This window comes from Amphiura filiformis, chromosome 8 (genome assembly GCF_039555335.1).
Source record: "Amphiura filiformis chromosome 8, Afil_fr2py, whole genome shotgun sequence".
Classification (NCBI taxonomy): domain Eukaryota; kingdom Metazoa; phylum Echinodermata; class Ophiuroidea; order Amphilepidida; family Amphiuridae; genus Amphiura; species Amphiura filiformis.
The window spans coordinates 26,699,941-26,716,450 of NC_092635.1; the positions used below are offsets into that span (position 1 = coordinate 26,699,941).

Consider the following 16,510-nt stretch of genomic DNA (forward strand, 5'->3'; position numbering starts at 1 on the left):
CCTGGTTTCCAGTTATACACCTGCTTAAATATTATTTAATGGAGATATATACTCCAGCATTTAATTTTAAACAGCGCTTTTGATGACCTATAAATATTGCCCATTTGATCATTATATAAATAGCATATTTCTTGAGAAACTACTCATTTTAGAAGGAAAAGTACCTTAATTCTTTAATAGAGCCCACATTTTCATCATCTACAAATGCTTTTGTGTTGTTATATTGCTAAAGGAGATGTGCTCCATATTTTTGAGTCATTTTGTTTTTGAACACATGAGCCACTCTTTGGCAGTCACAATTAATATTTTCACTTGTTTACAGAAGTTTTCTTCTTTTTTCTTATTCATCAATATCTACCACATTCACCAAAACAATCCCATAAATGGACTTTAAAGTAATCTATAGGACTTTGAATTCTTTTTTTTAAAGTGAACTGTCAAGCCAAATAGTAAGACAGCTCCACAGGAAAACAATGCTACAAGAAAACAAATAATTACAAGAAAGTTGTCAAGAATAATGGTATTGTTCAACCTGTCTTATCTAGCCATGATAGGACCAAGCATTGGCAAATATAATTTATGAAAAATCCAGATAAGTGAATGTGTAATTAACAAAACAATTCTTATGGATGATAGCACTACACTGAAAAGATGATATTTCAGTAATAACAATGTGCTGTATACAACACAACAAAGAGATGTTCTTCCCATGCTTCAGAGCATTGAAATATTGGTGTCATGGTAGTGAAAAACAGATCTTGATTTGAAGATTATTTGCCCAGATAAAGTGAGAGATCCATATAAAAGAGGTCCAAATTTAATGAGGTTGGTCAGTGTACAAAGGTACTTACAACCATCTACTTTCCAAGGACATCAAATGTTAAAATAAGGCTGAAACAGATAAAACAGCACTTGCTCAAAATAAGCAAAAATCTTCAAGGGCCATTCAGGCCCTTGGGTTTGAAATGGGTCGAACAAATTGTGACACTTTGTAAGACTAGACTTGCCAACCAAAAACATATAATACCATGGATTGATGTTGAAGGCAACATTAAGTCCATCTTGCTGGCATTTAGACAAAGTTCCATGAGCCCTTTGGGCCCGCAGGGTAACGTAACAACGGGCCGCAGTTATTTTCATGGCCTTTTAGCTGGAGGGCCCAATTTATTTCAAGCACTGATTACGCAGTACCACTGACTGTTTTCTCATGTGATCTGTCAATAATAGTCCACAACAAGTCACTCCCAGATTTCAAATGCTGATGGCGAGCAGATAGTACTCCATGTAAAGGAACCCTGCTTTGTAGTTAAACTGGTGATCACTTAGATGCATGTGGCACATGCTACATATGCTACATGCTTAACCAAATAATACATGCAGATACAAGGGCAAGTGTAAAGAATACCTGTCATCTGGGGCCCGTTTCACAAAGACTTATGTATAAAACTCTATCAAATCAATAGTAAGATTGATCATAAGGCTTTGTGATACAGGCCCTAGGTATTCTGATTTCTGATAGTTGGTATCGCAAAGTTATTCCTTGTGAGTTGTTTATGGCAGTCAATGCAAGGTGACCATTTCCTTTGATAGTACCAACACACACAACACTTGGTCATCTAGTTCTCGGTAAGTAGACACTGTGGAAAGCAACAAAAAAGTAAATTTTTAACATTTGTGATCTTTACTTTCAATCATTGACATAGTATCAATGTTTTAATACGAGTAAGACTAATAATAACAAGTACAAAACTAAATAAAGCTATTTATTACAAACTAATAAATACCTATTTAGATTGGTATAAATGAATTTGTAATTAACTAATAATATTATTAAGATATTTTGAAATCAGGCTAAAATAATAACATTTTGAAAGGAAGTATTGAATAATGAAGGACAAAATGTGGTGTAAACCTAACATGTGTTGCATCATTTTACAGCTTATAATTTCAACATTTCAAATCCCAAAATGGAAATTATCAGACTTAGTAGTGGTTATGCGGGAGCATTTGTTATGACATTAGCAAAAGAGAAAGTGACAAAAAAATGTAACTTTACCTTTTTCTTCCTTTTTCAGTGACAACAGGCCCTGAAATATAATAAAATTTAAAAAATATTTTAAAGTAACTATTATAATAGTCTCTTGATTTAGATTTTCAAAAAATAACAACTTTCCAGTGAATGTATTGTGAACATTGTAACATTGTACTATATAGACCATTTTCCTACCAGCTCAATTTAATTTTTTAAACAAAACTTTCAAAACCCCATGTTGCTCTCCCCTATCTACCAGACCATGACCCATATACCATGTTTGCCTGGTCCATTTTGTGCTTTGAAGCGGATGAAACAGGTGCAAGTGTAGCAAGTTAAGTTCTTAGTGTCATATGGGCTCCACTTTCATATATTACCAATAGTATACATTTCTGAAAAAACAGAAGAAAACTGACACAGCCAGTCTGAATACTATTTCCTGTTTCAAATTAAAATCCTGAATTTTATTAAATAATTTTCCTTTGACACATATCCAGCAGCTTAAGGGTGAGTGTCCACAATGGTGTTTTCTACCACACATTGAAACTCATCACCCAAACATTCTTATTCCAAGTTTTGGGTTAAATTGCTCCAGTAGTTTAGATTCTAGAAGCAAAATGTGTACATCTCAGTGGCCCATAGAACAGCACACGACTTCCATGGGTGTGTACCACCCAGCTACCTTGTTTTTGTTCATCATTCAATGGGGTTACGAGAAGATAGTGAGCTTTCACCTGATACCAAAATCTGCATTTCGACATGGATTTATAAGTGGGGAGATGAGGCTGTCAATCAGGTCACTAACTGTAAACTTTCCAAATATATGGAAGAATAATACACAATTCAGGTTAATATGACTGACCCATTTTACCAACAAAACGACATATTTCAAATTTTAACCCCTATTGAAAATGTATATATCTTACCATGTTGGAGTATGTCCTGATACATACGGCACCATCTTATGACCTTTATGACAGAAATCTCGACATGATTTACACACCCCTGAATAAACAGAAACAGGCAAAAGTTATATGACATCACTATGATAATGAAAATAATGAATGATGCTTCACACCCTAATCTTAACTTCCCAAATACAATCTTGTACCGTATCGTACAAAGCAAATGAAAGGAGCGTAGAGTTTATTCTTGACATATTTTGGTTGCTTGATCAAAAAGCGATTGGCAATATATTGATAAATAAGCTGCAAGTTATGGAATATGGGGCCGCAGTGGTCAGTAATAACCTGCAAAGTGTGCCGAGGCTTGTGTTGTGGATCAACGCATTAGGCATTGTGCCTGTGGGCTAGCTAACACCCTGGTGTTGTATAATTGCTACCATCATTTGACCACTAGCGAGTTTTCTGTCACTTGCTGTTATTGCTATGGACATTAAACATTAATACATATAAGTTCTTAGTGGTATAGTACAGCCACACCTGCTAAAGATCCAGAGGTGCCAGATTCAAATCCCAGTCAAACAAATTTTCCTCCGGATGATTGGATACATTATTTCAATCATGCACACATTGATCTGTCATGGTAATTTGGTCAGCATATTTTGTGCAGTTAAAGCACATTTAACATAACAATGATTTCCATATCAATATTTTACAATAGTCCTCACTCCCAAATATGGTTTCATTTCACCACTCACTACAGTAGAAATTTCAATTGAATGAACACAGCCTGATATAGCGTGACATTTGTTTACGTACACTGCATGATGTATGCCAGCGTGTGCGATTCTGCGTTTGTAACACGGAAGTGTATCCAACCATGGCAACGCACATGTGATTGGTCGTGTGTTCGCGTTGTAGTTTGAAATACGCGAAGTACGATCGCGGTTGGATCAAATTCAGATGTTGAAAGCTGAGTTCATTCAATTGAAATTCCCAGTATAGCATATTCAATAAGCGGGTAAACTGAACATTACCACCTGCTCACCAACACTAATGCTCCATTCTTTGTTTGACACAATGTACCAAGTTTCTAAACCAAGAAAATCTGATCCTCGCATATATTAATTTGTGTCTCCATTGTCTTACGCCCTGCTAGGGTGAAGCATAATAGGCCGCCTCCTTCTTCATTATTTAAGTTTCTAAACAGATTGAAAGTCGCGCCAACACTGTAACTTACAGTTAATCTTGCATTGTTTACAGGTGAAGTAATCCATCTTCTCATTGCCTCCTTGCTTCCACACCTTCACAAAACACTTCTTAGGCATTTCACTGGAATAGTAATAAAATCACACATAATTAGATCATGCACTTCTAGTTTATCATACACATGTTTATTTCTAGCTGCTAGGAATACCATTCATTATCACTTTAACATTCTGATCAATATACTGTATGTTTCATACATGCCTGCATGTGTTGGTTTTGGAAAATAAACACTGCCATTTCATTTATGAATCAATCACGTCACCCCATTTTACTCCCACTATATAAGACCCAACCTATAGTGCAGTGCAGTATAGACCACTAGACATGTGACGTCATTGCCCGGCAGTATGCGTGCGAATTATGGCAATTTCCATTGTTCTTTACCCTGCAGTGTGCATACGCATCATACTTTGCTCAGGGCACATGCATTTTAAATCACCCACAGTAAATATACTACAAGAAAGCCATTGAACAGTATAGTGGTTCATTCAAGCATATCGATAGATCAGCGACCAGTCCCTCGCCTTTGTTGATAAACAATGATGTCAAGTGGTCTATTATATATAGTATAGTATAGTATAGTATAGTATAGTATAGTATAGTATAGTATAGTATAGTATAGTATAGTATATTAAAAGGTCATATCATAATGATCAGCCTTCAGTAATTTGATTTTAAAATCACAAGATCAAGATCAAAAGCAATAGTAATCCTAATGAGCATTCACTTGGTTATAGAGGCCGTCAGCCTTTCGCCATCTTGTGGGTACAAATGATCTGCGTGTTCATGCGTTGGACACTACGCGCAGGGCGCAGCTTGCCACGCAGCTGTTATCACGCATCAACGCGGTGATTTTGCTGTTCACGCATGGAGATCGAACGACCATCGCAGCGTGTACCCACAAGATGGCGGCATATGACGTCACGCTCACGGCCTCTATTGTCACCTGTGACTTGGTGGATCATTTCTGATACCTCATCTAATAAATAATCTGTAGCCTATATAGTCTGTCTCATCTAGAGTTGCGAGTAACACCATGTTGGACATCACAGTGGCAGATTCAAATCACCCACGCTAACCTAAGCCCATGATGCATAGTCACTTGCGTAGAAGGGCACTTTATTCACACTCTGGCAACTCAGCTACAAAATTCATCATGGCATTACTTTCAACTTGTGACGAGACACACTATAGCATATTCAGTACCTTTCTAATTTGATTGGTCCTATAAGTACTATGGAACTTGCTGGTTTGACAGCATATTCTAGTACTGGATAACATCCTGGTGGTAACAAAGTGATGTCCTTTGCTCCTGCTCCAACTCCTCCTTCTCCACTTCCTCCTTCTGCAGCCTCTACTGCCATTTCACCACTGGCAACTCTCTCAATAGTCTGCACTGGTAATGTGCCATTATTCTTTGCAAATGGTCTGTATCAGAAAGCAGGACATCAAGATAAACAGATTTAGAAACTCACTTAAAACAGGTAAAGCTTTGATATATTTAAAACATATTTTACTTTGCATCCAAAATTTGCCCTCGTGGAAAATATACATCCATAGTTACATGATGAGAACTTGGAGCATGTTTTGCTTACAAAACCAATGCAATGACCACAGATTTATAGGCTATTCATACCAGACCTTGTATACTTGCACTTCCATCACTAATTCATTTCCTCTCCAAAATTTCAAAATATTACATACATATATAATAAAGCAGTTTGCAAAGATACAAGCAGTTAGTAAATTATCTGGTGATTGATCCTAACCATCACGATACTACAAAATACTACAGTGCCAAGCTACTGCACATGCATGCATCACACATGATGCGATGATACAAGTCATATATATGCACGGTTTTGTTGGCCAGACCAGTAAAACACCCATGGGTACTGGTCAGCGACCTAGTGCTTGGCACTGGGGGTCTCAGGTTCAAATCCCAGAGGGGGGGGGACAAAACAACTTCTTTGCTCATTTTCTCTTTTTATTCCTTCCTTCTTTCCCTTCCCTTCAGTCAAAATCTCTTTGAGGGTTAGGGTTAAAGCAGGATACTATGTGGAAATATAAGTATGATAAGTGTAGTGCTCCAAATCCATCACTTGCATCCCCAACTCTCTAAACATGTTAATTGTGACACGAGTGAGTTTCACTTGTACCTACCCAACAAGGACATATTTGACTCCATCATCAGGGAAAATAACCACTGGGTCTCCTTCTCTCTGCATTCTATCAATCACTATCTCCTTCAATATTGAAAGACTACAAAAACAAACAAATAAAGTTAAATACAAGTAAATAAACATAGTATAATTTACAAATAACAATTTGTTACTTTAGCATATACCGCAAAGATATGATAAACGGTGCATATGTGCGCTCTTATATAACAGGAATTTTGGGTGAAAACTAAAAGTGCCCTCCTGTAAAGATCCCACCAGCAAATATGAGTATGTACCCTAAAGTTTTGTTGGGATTTTGAGAGGGATTTCTCTATTTTTATGTGAAATTTGCCCAAAGGCAAAGGAGCTCATGTACACCATTAGGAGAAACTTTACTTTATGTGTATTGAACAAACCGAAAGTTTAATGACATCCAGTTTCTTCAGTCACATTATTTAGCTTTAACAAGATTCTTACAATGTACCCTTGTATCAAATATGGGATACTGAAAAGAAGAAACAAGCATAGAACAAAATGTGTCTGCTTTTGGACTTGAAGTACCAAACTTCCTGCTGACTGTAAGAAGAGAATTATTGGTCTCTTGGTGGCAAAACCTACATGGCCAAACCTGACACATGTCCACCAGCCCTCAAAAACTAAGGGCATGGCATCCAGTCCCCTTAGACTTGGCCTTGGTGCCCTTCAAGTTTAAAGCATTCATTAGTATACAATGGCCTTCGTGCCTTTTGCTCAATTATGGCCTTAAAAATGAGTGCCCTTGAAAAATGAATTTCAAGGCCTGAATTGTCCACTGAAGATGTAATGAGTGTAACCTACCTGTCATGGGGCTTGAGTTTGACATCCTTGAGGGTGACTGTCTTCCCATGTAGAACTATGCTAATATTTACTGGTAACAGAGCTGGTGCAGGAACATGCTCACTTAAGTGTCTGACAACAAGAATAACATAAATGATCGTTTAGTAATAGTTGACCAACCTAGTCTGGCTGGCATTATAATGGGCTACCGTAAACGTTCGCCTAATGGCGCACCTGGGCTCCTTTGCCTTTGGGTAAATTTTATGTACAAATAGAGAGCTCTCTCCTCTAAAAATCCCAACAAGAATTAAGGGTATGTGCCCTTATTTGCTGGTGGGATTTTTATGGGAGGGCACTTTTAGTTTGTGTCAAAAATTCCAGTTATGTCAAGGGAGCCCATAGCGCCATTAGGTGAACGTTTACGGTATTTCAGTTGATGGAAGACAAGACCTTAAGCTCCTACACAGGTGTAGATTTCAAATGGCCTCACCCATTCAGGTAACCACATTTCAAATTCACACTCCCTGTGTGGAAGATGAAGGTCATGTCTTCCATAGGGGTGTATGAATTTTAACTGGAATAGCCCAATAGACTCCCAACAGACAACTGATGGGTTACGGTGCCTCTCTCATCTCTGATATTTGTTTTTCTTGTATCAATGAATGTATTAACCCTAACAAAAGCTCTGTGGCTACAGGTCGGTGATCATCTGCACGGCATGCAAGGGGTCCGAGGTTCGAATCCTGGGGGTATCAAGTGACTTCTTTCTTCACCTCCTCTCTTTTTTCATTTCTTCTTTCTCTTCCGATAGCAAAATAACCATGGGTTGGGCATGTTGGGTTAGCGTTAATGTACATGTTTTTCCTAGATTTGGGCCTTGTTTAAGTTAACCTATGTATTGGTCATGTCCAGGGTTCCTGCTACACTGTGTTTGTGACAAGATGATGGAAAACATTCTGCTGCAGATACAATTGACACATGTCCATATAATTAGTGTAACTTGGTAACTTATCTATAGATGTTATACCGATATTGTACAACAGATACTTACTTGTCATAAGATTCAACTAATAGCTTGGTGCATGCTTCCAATTCCTTTTCAAGGTGTTGTCTTCTGTTTTCGCATTCTTGAACACGTGCAGCTGCTGCCGCATCTTGAGCTTTAAAAAAATGAGAAATAAAGGTTGAAACCGTTGAATTGTCATATTCTAGTGACTATTAGCACCATAAGGCCGCTTACACCGACTTGTGTGGTTTACACTTGCACAGAGAAAACAAGAAAACTTGTGTTTCCACTCAAATGTTTTATCTCTTGACATTGATGAGGGAAGGGTGATTTCAGAGTGATTAAAGCACTTGATATGTATGGATGGGCTATTCCAGGTGAATCCACCCCCTATGGAAGACATGAGCTTAATCTCCCACACAGGGGGTGTAGATTTCAAATGGAGCCACCCATTCTGTGAACCCTATTGGAAATTCACACTCCATGTGCGGAAGATTAAGGTTGTGTCTTCCATAAGAGGTGCATGGATTTAAACTGGAATAGCCCCTGGCATGCATCATTGGTGAGTGCAGCCCCATGCTCTCCAACCTATTTGTGCGAACTATTGCCTGGTCCACACAAGTGTGTTTTGCCCCGTCAATTACGACTGTGTTACAATCATATTACTAAATGAGTATTGTGTGTCCCCTTAATACCACTTAATCATGTCATTCACAAATGAAGAAAATTTCCATTGTTGGGGCAGTTCATAGCAAATGGGAATAGGAAATGTCCAGTGTCTACATTTTTTTGTTGTATCAATCCGAGGTCAACATCCTGAAAGACAACACTTGTAAATACCTTTGTGTGTGTATGACCAGAAGTGATCACGACACGATGACGAAGTGCTGATCGTGTGAACTCTCTTATCATTCAATTATAATCATGTCATAATCAGGAAATTATGACACAATGACAAAATAATACTTGAGTGGACCAGGTCTAATTCCTATCATAGTCTTTCACAATCTATACATGTTCTAATTAAGCATTATATAATCATTTGACATGCATGGGAAATCTTGTGACTACCATGATTTGTTGAAAGTGATTTAGTATAATTATGCAGCGAATAATTTTCAAGTTAGATACAACAGCATCGGGTTGAATCACACAATTGGGAAAGAAAAAGGAAAAGAGACAATACATTAATATAGATGTTGTGGCTATACACCTGTTTTAGTAAAAAGCTGCATATATATTGTGTTTGTAACTTTATTAATAATAACATTTTGTCAAAGAAAGTTCAATAGCTATAAATGCCTACATGGAAGGGATTTAAATAGTAAGTTCCCTCCACACAAGTTAGTTCTACTACATGGCATGTTACACATCAAGGATGTACCATATCTGTATCCATGGTCTATGGAAGTACTACCAGAAACTTTATACCCAAAAGTGTTTTTATTACCACAATTTCCTAAGTTCTTTGCCATATCTGTTTGCTCATATTATTGCACAAGAAATTTTAGTAAATTATGCAACACAAGTGAAGATTGAAACAAGTGGTCGATCAAGGCCCTCCCTAAAAGCAATTCAGATAATTGTGTCTGCCCAAACTTTGGACTAACCGACACAGTGAATAATGACAACAATTTTCTCAATAAAAGACCCACCTGCTTAAATTTGAGATTCATGGTAACTTTCTGCCTTTGTAAGAGTTTTATTATAATTCATTATAGATAAGATTATTATTCGGTTATATAAAAAAATTAAAAGGTACTTCCACTGTACAACTAGTATCCAAAGATTGGCAATGCAAAATATTATTCAACTATACATTCACAAAATAAGTTGCAAATCCCTGTTGGATTTTTCTGGTTAGGACTGGTACATCCTTGATGTGGTAGTCTGAGTATATATAAATAGGAATTAGATATTGAGCATGTCGTGGCTGGGGAACTTACGGTCAGGTTGGTTGACACATGGTAATTTGGTCAAAACTGTTCTAAAACATCTTGTTTGAGAAGCTATAACTTGAAAGAATAAATAAGGAACAGAATAAACCAAAACTGTGTATCCTTAGGTAGGAAGGAAAAGAAATATATATTTGACAAAAGATGAAATCTAAGAAAGTCCCTTTTCTTTCTTTGGAAATTTGAATTCACTAAATTCCATGCTGCTGAATTCAAACATTTTAGATGTCATTTTTTGTATTTTTCAATGTGTTTAACCAATGCAACTTATCATGACATGTAATAAATCCTGCTGAAAAATATAAAAAGTGAGCTTGCTTGAACTTCTGATGGACAAAAGAACTTACTGCACACTGAGCTATTTACAATACAAAACAGCAGGAATAGATCACAGCTGTGAGGGTTTAATATAGGTTGCAATGGTATGCCACATATCAATGAATATAGGTTTTTACTAGTTTGTAGAACTTGGGTTACTGTTACTTGCAATAACAAGGCTGATTTAAGCAAAGGATACAGATGCAATGTCATGTGCAATGTATGGTTGCCATAGTCAACACATGTGAGAAGCCACTTGAACTACAGTAACCTGGTCCTGTACATGACTATCATATATGCACCTATATCCACCTCTCATCTAAGCCTCATAAATTCGTCATAAAATTCCCTGGGCCTCAAGGAAGAACAGATGATTAATTGTGTTTTCAACTGATTGAGTGTCCCAGGTTAAAGAAGAAATAAAAGAAACAAACAAAAATAAATGATATCATAAATTACACTACCCGATTCCTATTGCTGCCACCTGCACAACTACAACTTTGCCAAGGAGGTACTTGGCTGGTACTGTGCAGGGGAATACCAGTGCAGTACCATAGCTGATGGGTCCTGGGCAGTATCAGCATTGGTACTGTGTAGGTACTCTATGTGTTGTGTACCAGTCAGGTACCTTGGCGATGGTGTACCTGTGCAGATGGCCGCAATACAAATCTTGTAGTGTATGTGACATGTGGTGAGGCCTTCAGGATTTGGTATAGTTGACTGTTATAACTTATATAACTTAGTTGCCAGTGATTTGCACATACAACATCTACAATCATGGAAATAAGTCTTGGAACATTTTTGTGTCAAGAATTGAAAACTGAAATCCCCTCTCCCGGTGCAATGTTGGGAAATGCCAATGTCTTCAGCAGTTTTCCAAAGTGTTCCAACATTGATTAATGGGGAGAGGGGAAGGGTAAATCATTATTGTAGGTGTCATGTTTGTTCAAAAACAAAATATACATCATTCCCATGCTCATTGCAAATTCTGCACAGAATTACGACAACGTGTACCAAGTGTTCCAAGTACTTTTTTCCAAGATTGTAGTTCACTATGCATTATGAAATTGACAACTAAAACAAAATGAAATACACATGCAATATTTATTACCTGCTTGATTGGGTTGTTCGTCACCCATTGATGAAGTCACTTGTAGATCAGCCAATGCTACCTCTATTGAGATCTCAGCTTCCTTGATTCGTAACTCAAAATCTTTGCGTAACTCTCTGTAGTATAACTCAAATGAGGCAAGCCCCTGCTTCAAGTGCTCTGAAGAAAAAATTAACATAAAATGCAATATTTTTATGTATTTAATTGTTTACGGCTCCCTGATTGTATTATATTGTGTTACATACACTGTATTCATTTCATATACGAGGGTCATTCAAAAAGTTATAAGAGCAGAGTAGAACTTATTGAATAACCCTCATACTTACTTTGAAGGACATCTTCAATGGGTGAGATTTCTCGCTGGATTGTATCGTCAGGATTATTGGCATCACCTGTTAAAGAAATGAAATCAGAAGAAAAACATATGATCTGCAATTGAATTTTGAAAGATATGATTATTTAGATATTAAAAGATGTTCACTCCCTGCACAGGTATGCCACCTGGAGAAAATGTGGTAGAGAGAAACCAGTTCAATAACTTGCACACCATCATATTCACCCATGAGCTAGGACTAATATGATGGTGTGTGCAAGTTAAAACTTGCACAAACCATCATATTCACATGAGCCAGGAATAACTCATGGAAAATTTGACACCTCTTCTGAGTGAGGCCATTATAAACCTTTGTACAACTAAACCATAATACAATATCCCTTTGGCATGTCAGCACCTACCAGTAGCAGCATTTCTAATAAGATTGTTGAAGTAGCCATCTTCTGCTTTGCCTTTCTCTTTGTTTATCATAGCTATAAGGCCATCATAGCCTGAATCCTTAATGAGTTGATTATCTTGTACAGCTGCATTGCAACAAGGACACTTGTGCCTGAAAGTAAATACAAAAGTTATATTATAAGTAATGTTTGATGATGTATGTGTACATCTGTGATCAACTAGACTAGAATACATTATAATTGTTCTGATGGAAGCTGGATTAGCTCATTTTACCCAAATATTTTCTAGAGCATGAATAAAAGTTGCTCCAAGGATGATTACTGTGCAATTCAATTGAATTCATGATACTGGCTGCTGGCTGCAGCATGGGACAATGGTCTGTCTCGGCTCAAGTTGAGGGTAACACCATGTTGGATTTCGCAGCTTGGCAGATTCGAAATACTTACGCTAACCTAATCTCGCAGGACGTATACACAGTCAGTCAGTCACCCACACTGATACGCTGGGAATACAGCTACGTAAACGCAAAATCAAATCTGCCAAGTGCTGCAAAATCCAAAATGGAGTTTAATACTCTCTACTTGAGACAAGACACACTATAGCTGCTGAAGCTTGTTTACTCTCATGTTTGTACAGATGTAGAAGTATTCAAACAAAATATGTTATAGGAATGAGCAGAAACTATTTTTCCATAAAGCTACATGTATTTAAGTTTCTTGCATTTGGTGTATTCGTACAAAGCTTACAACAATGTACATGCTTGAAAACATTAGTTTCATGAGATATAGTTGTGAGACGTAAGTTAAAACATTCTTATACTATCATTAGTTTCACTGTTTTCCATTTTCAGTGTAGAGAGACAGGGCATGGTGAGAATGTGGACCCATGTCTTCAGACTTGGTAAACACAAACCCACCCCCCTCTGGTAAACTTACCTTCTATTGATACATTCCCTGATGCATTTTTCACAGTAGCGATGACCACATGGAGTAATGTACGTCTTGTCAAACTCACACATACAAATTGGGCATGCTAAGAATTCTTTCAAAGGCAACAGCTGTCAGTAAAACATTAACAAAGAAAATCTGTCATCACTTTATTCTGTCTTGACAATTTCAGTCAATATATGCTTAAACTGTAGGCCTAGGATCGTAGATTAAAGCCCTATGATAACATTTCCATAAAAAATAGAATTTTTTTCAAATGTTAGTTTTCACTGTCATGCAGATATGTCTTTTAATTTGGGCCCAAACAGACGAGGCAATATCACAAAGAAAATCGCTATTTATTACCAGCGCATCTATGTCGCCAATGCGAAACACTCATTCTGTTCTTTTAATATGTCACGACTGCCCGCACGCTATGTACGTATTGTGTTATGCACATCGTGTACGCATTTATATTTCCATCATAATATAAATAAACCGACGGTTCCTGCGGTTTATTCAAATCTTGATTTTGACCAAACTTCAGCACCTCAAGACTTGATTTTTGCAGGGTATGTTAATTTACTAAAGTACATTACAATCGTGAAAAAACAGAATTTTGAAAAATATTCAAGGCGTCCTCCTCAGCAAATGTTATAATATGGCTTTAAATAATTGTGTCTGTGATGCGATCAAGCAAAATGAGTTGGATGTCTGTTGTCAGGAATATTTATTTTGAAAACCAATGAATAAATAGTATTCAACTTAATTTGTATTTTATTGTTCTGAGCAACACTAAATTGGCCATAACCCTGGAACCTTAAGTCTAATGGAGTTTTCAGGGAAAAAAGCTCTGACTTAAAATAGGTCATGTGAATAAGATTGAAAACTGACTTTTGACTTTGATCGACATCAGACTCATTTTGCAGGTATGCCAGGTGAATTCAAATTCGCCATCAAACTGCATCATATCAAATTAAAGCCCTTGAGTAAAGAAAGCCAAAACTGAAAACCTTTTTGTCATAGCACTTGCACTTTCCGTAGCAAAGACAAAGTTACATCTTGTCAAAGATTGACTTTCATCAAATAGATTCAGCCAAGAAAACAGCATTTCATTATAGACAACATATTTATGTAGGTTTCCTTGACCTACCTGTTCTTTTAAATTTCTATGTAAATGTGTATTGTGTTCTAAGCGAATTTGGCTGACTAGCAAATGTGTTAATTTGAGGTTTACCTGTAATACCTACATTTTGCTTGAAATTGAATGCATCACAATTAAAAACATTTTTGCTTGACAAATCCATAGAAAAATTAATCACAAGTGACTTGGTCCACTGCTTTTCCAGCTTGAGAGAATGAGGAAATTACTCCAAACGTTCGCCAGAAAAATAAGGAACATCCCATCCCTCACACTATGAAAATTATCGGTCAATACCACTATCATGACTATGTATAAATTTTGATAAGCTTAAAATTTACATGATTTTAAGCTTATTTCATAATTTTGATCTATTGTTTATTGGAACTAATTGTTGGATTGGAACTCACAGGAATAGACAGCGGTAAGTTATCTTCCGTATCCATCTTGATAAATCTCGAGAGTCACTAAATCAAAGGTAAAATCGGCTCAGTTCCCAATCCCAAGCAGAAATTGTTGCAATTTCCCCATTCGTCGCTGTTTATAAACTCATGTCTATTTTTAGAAACAACATCATTTTAACCTTTGACATTTCTCATAGTACGTAACAAAAGGGCATTAGCTCCATACAAAGTAGCCAATCATACTGAACTTCGCAAATTACAGGCGACTACACACAACAGCTGGCTACAGGGCGCCCTCGTTTGTTCTGGAGAGGTTTCTAGCAGACGACGTATGCCACCCATTCATTCAACCATTAATTAGCCTAATTGCATTATTTTGTATTCGTTCGTTCACTCTAAATATAATTAATCTTTTCCACTGTCTTGTCTTTTTGGTTAAAAGTTACTTTGTCTTGGTAACTTAATTTGATTTTAGGGAAAAGCTCAACTTTCAGCCTTCCAGCCTTTCCTCCAGTAGATAGGCATAGGCCTATATTTTGTATTTTAAAAAAGTGTTTTCTTGCAATGTTGTTATGGAAATTTATGATTGGTCAAAAATATATCCACCCATTATCACCTTCTTCTTCTTCTTCTTGGTTGAGTCGGTAGATACAGATTATTAGCTGCAGTTCACCAACTTTTTGGGTCATGGTCGCGGATATGGTGCGTGTCTGACGGTGTCTCTATCTAATTGTTCTGTTTGGTTGACTGTTGAGCCGGTTCTTGAAGCTATCAATTGTGCTTGCCTTGATTGTTTCTTCTCCTGTTGCGTTCCACTCCCTAATTGCTCTTGGAAAATAGCTGTACTTGTATGTGTTGAGTCTTGCATAAATTGGTTTATAATTGCTGCTGTTCTTCCTGGTTCTTGATTCTTTTATTAGCTCCATATGGTCGTTCTTTCAATGATAGAAAAGTCAAAATGATCAGACAACAAATTCATCCACCTGCCCATCAGTGATTCATTTAGGAGCTATCATTTTCTTTGGAAGGGTGTAAAATGTGTAGAGAACTGGGATCATACTTTTTGTTCAAAAATGTGTAGATTGTTATATTTTTTACACAAAAGATGAGAGCATTCTTTCCAAATAGGGCCTAAACTAGGGAACAAAAATATAGACCAGTGTGAAAATTTGAAAACGAAGAAATAGGCCTACAACAAATTTCCTTGTAGGTGGGGTGGACCTTCATTTGAGAAGTCAGAGGCAAATTTTAGCTTATTTTTGGAGCTGAAACCTCCACAAGGAGCTGTGCAAAAAAGGAGGGTAAAAATTTGGGGAGAATATTTTTGCAAGAGAGCTATCAATTTTTGCATGGGTGAAGGGCAGGGTGGGCAATCAATTTTAGACACATTGACTTAGGAAAACATTCAAATATGCAAAATTTACTGATTGCTATTGTTACGAGTTGTACTTGACTCAAGGCCAAAATCACCTTTTACCCGAACTCACACGAATGCACAACACAAATACACTGTTTGATTTTAAGCTAACAAATCTAAGTCTTTAATTGAAAATAGAGTATGCTTGGTACATATAACAACAATTACAATAAAATCACACAATCAGTTTTACTATATCGGTACTTAACCAGCGGTCTTCTTGTTGGTGATTCTAGAGTTCTTGCAATGTTCTGGACGACTGATGTAATATATCCTTATTCACTTGTTCTGCGAAAATCAGCGAAGTCCATCGTACTC

The 16,510-nt window shown here is 36.9% G+C and overlaps 1 protein-coding gene across 1 annotated transcript; it reads right to left on the bottom strand.

Annotated features, from left to right (window-relative positions):
* Positions 1-1,120: 1,120 nt before the first annotated feature.
* On the bottom strand, positions 1,121-14,921 carry LOC140158877 (uncharacterized). The gene is made up of 13 exons (XM_072182139.1): positions 14,782-14,921; positions 13,240-13,361; positions 12,307-12,455; positions 11,898-11,963; positions 11,572-11,730; positions 8,233-8,341; positions 7,203-7,313; positions 6,367-6,465; positions 5,410-5,631; positions 4,175-4,266; positions 2,959-3,037; positions 2,057-2,087; positions 1,121-1,637 (listed from the first exon to the last, which is right to left on the bottom strand). Exons 1-12 carry the CDS (start codon positions 14,815-14,817, stop codon positions 2,072-2,074), a joined length of 1,260 nt encoding a protein of 419 aa, XP_072038240.1. The 5' UTR covers positions 14,818-14,921; the 3' UTR covers positions 1,121-1,637; positions 2,057-2,071.
* Positions 14,922-16,510: the final 1,589 nt, after the last annotated feature.

Excerpts from the sequence above, each read along its gene's own strand:
- LOC140158877 (XM_072182139.1), bottom strand. The coding sequence starts at position 14,817 with ATGGATACGGAAGATAACTTACCGCTGTCTATTCCT. Across the intron at positions 13,362-14,781 it reads ACTTACCGCTGTCTATTCCT|CTGTTGCCTTTGAAAGAATT; the intron begins GTGAGTTCCAAT and ends TTTTACTGACAG. Across the intron at positions 11,964-12,306 it reads TATTAGAAATGCTGCTACTG|GTGATGCCAATAATCCTGAC; the intron begins GTAGGTGCTGAC and ends TTTCTTTAACAG.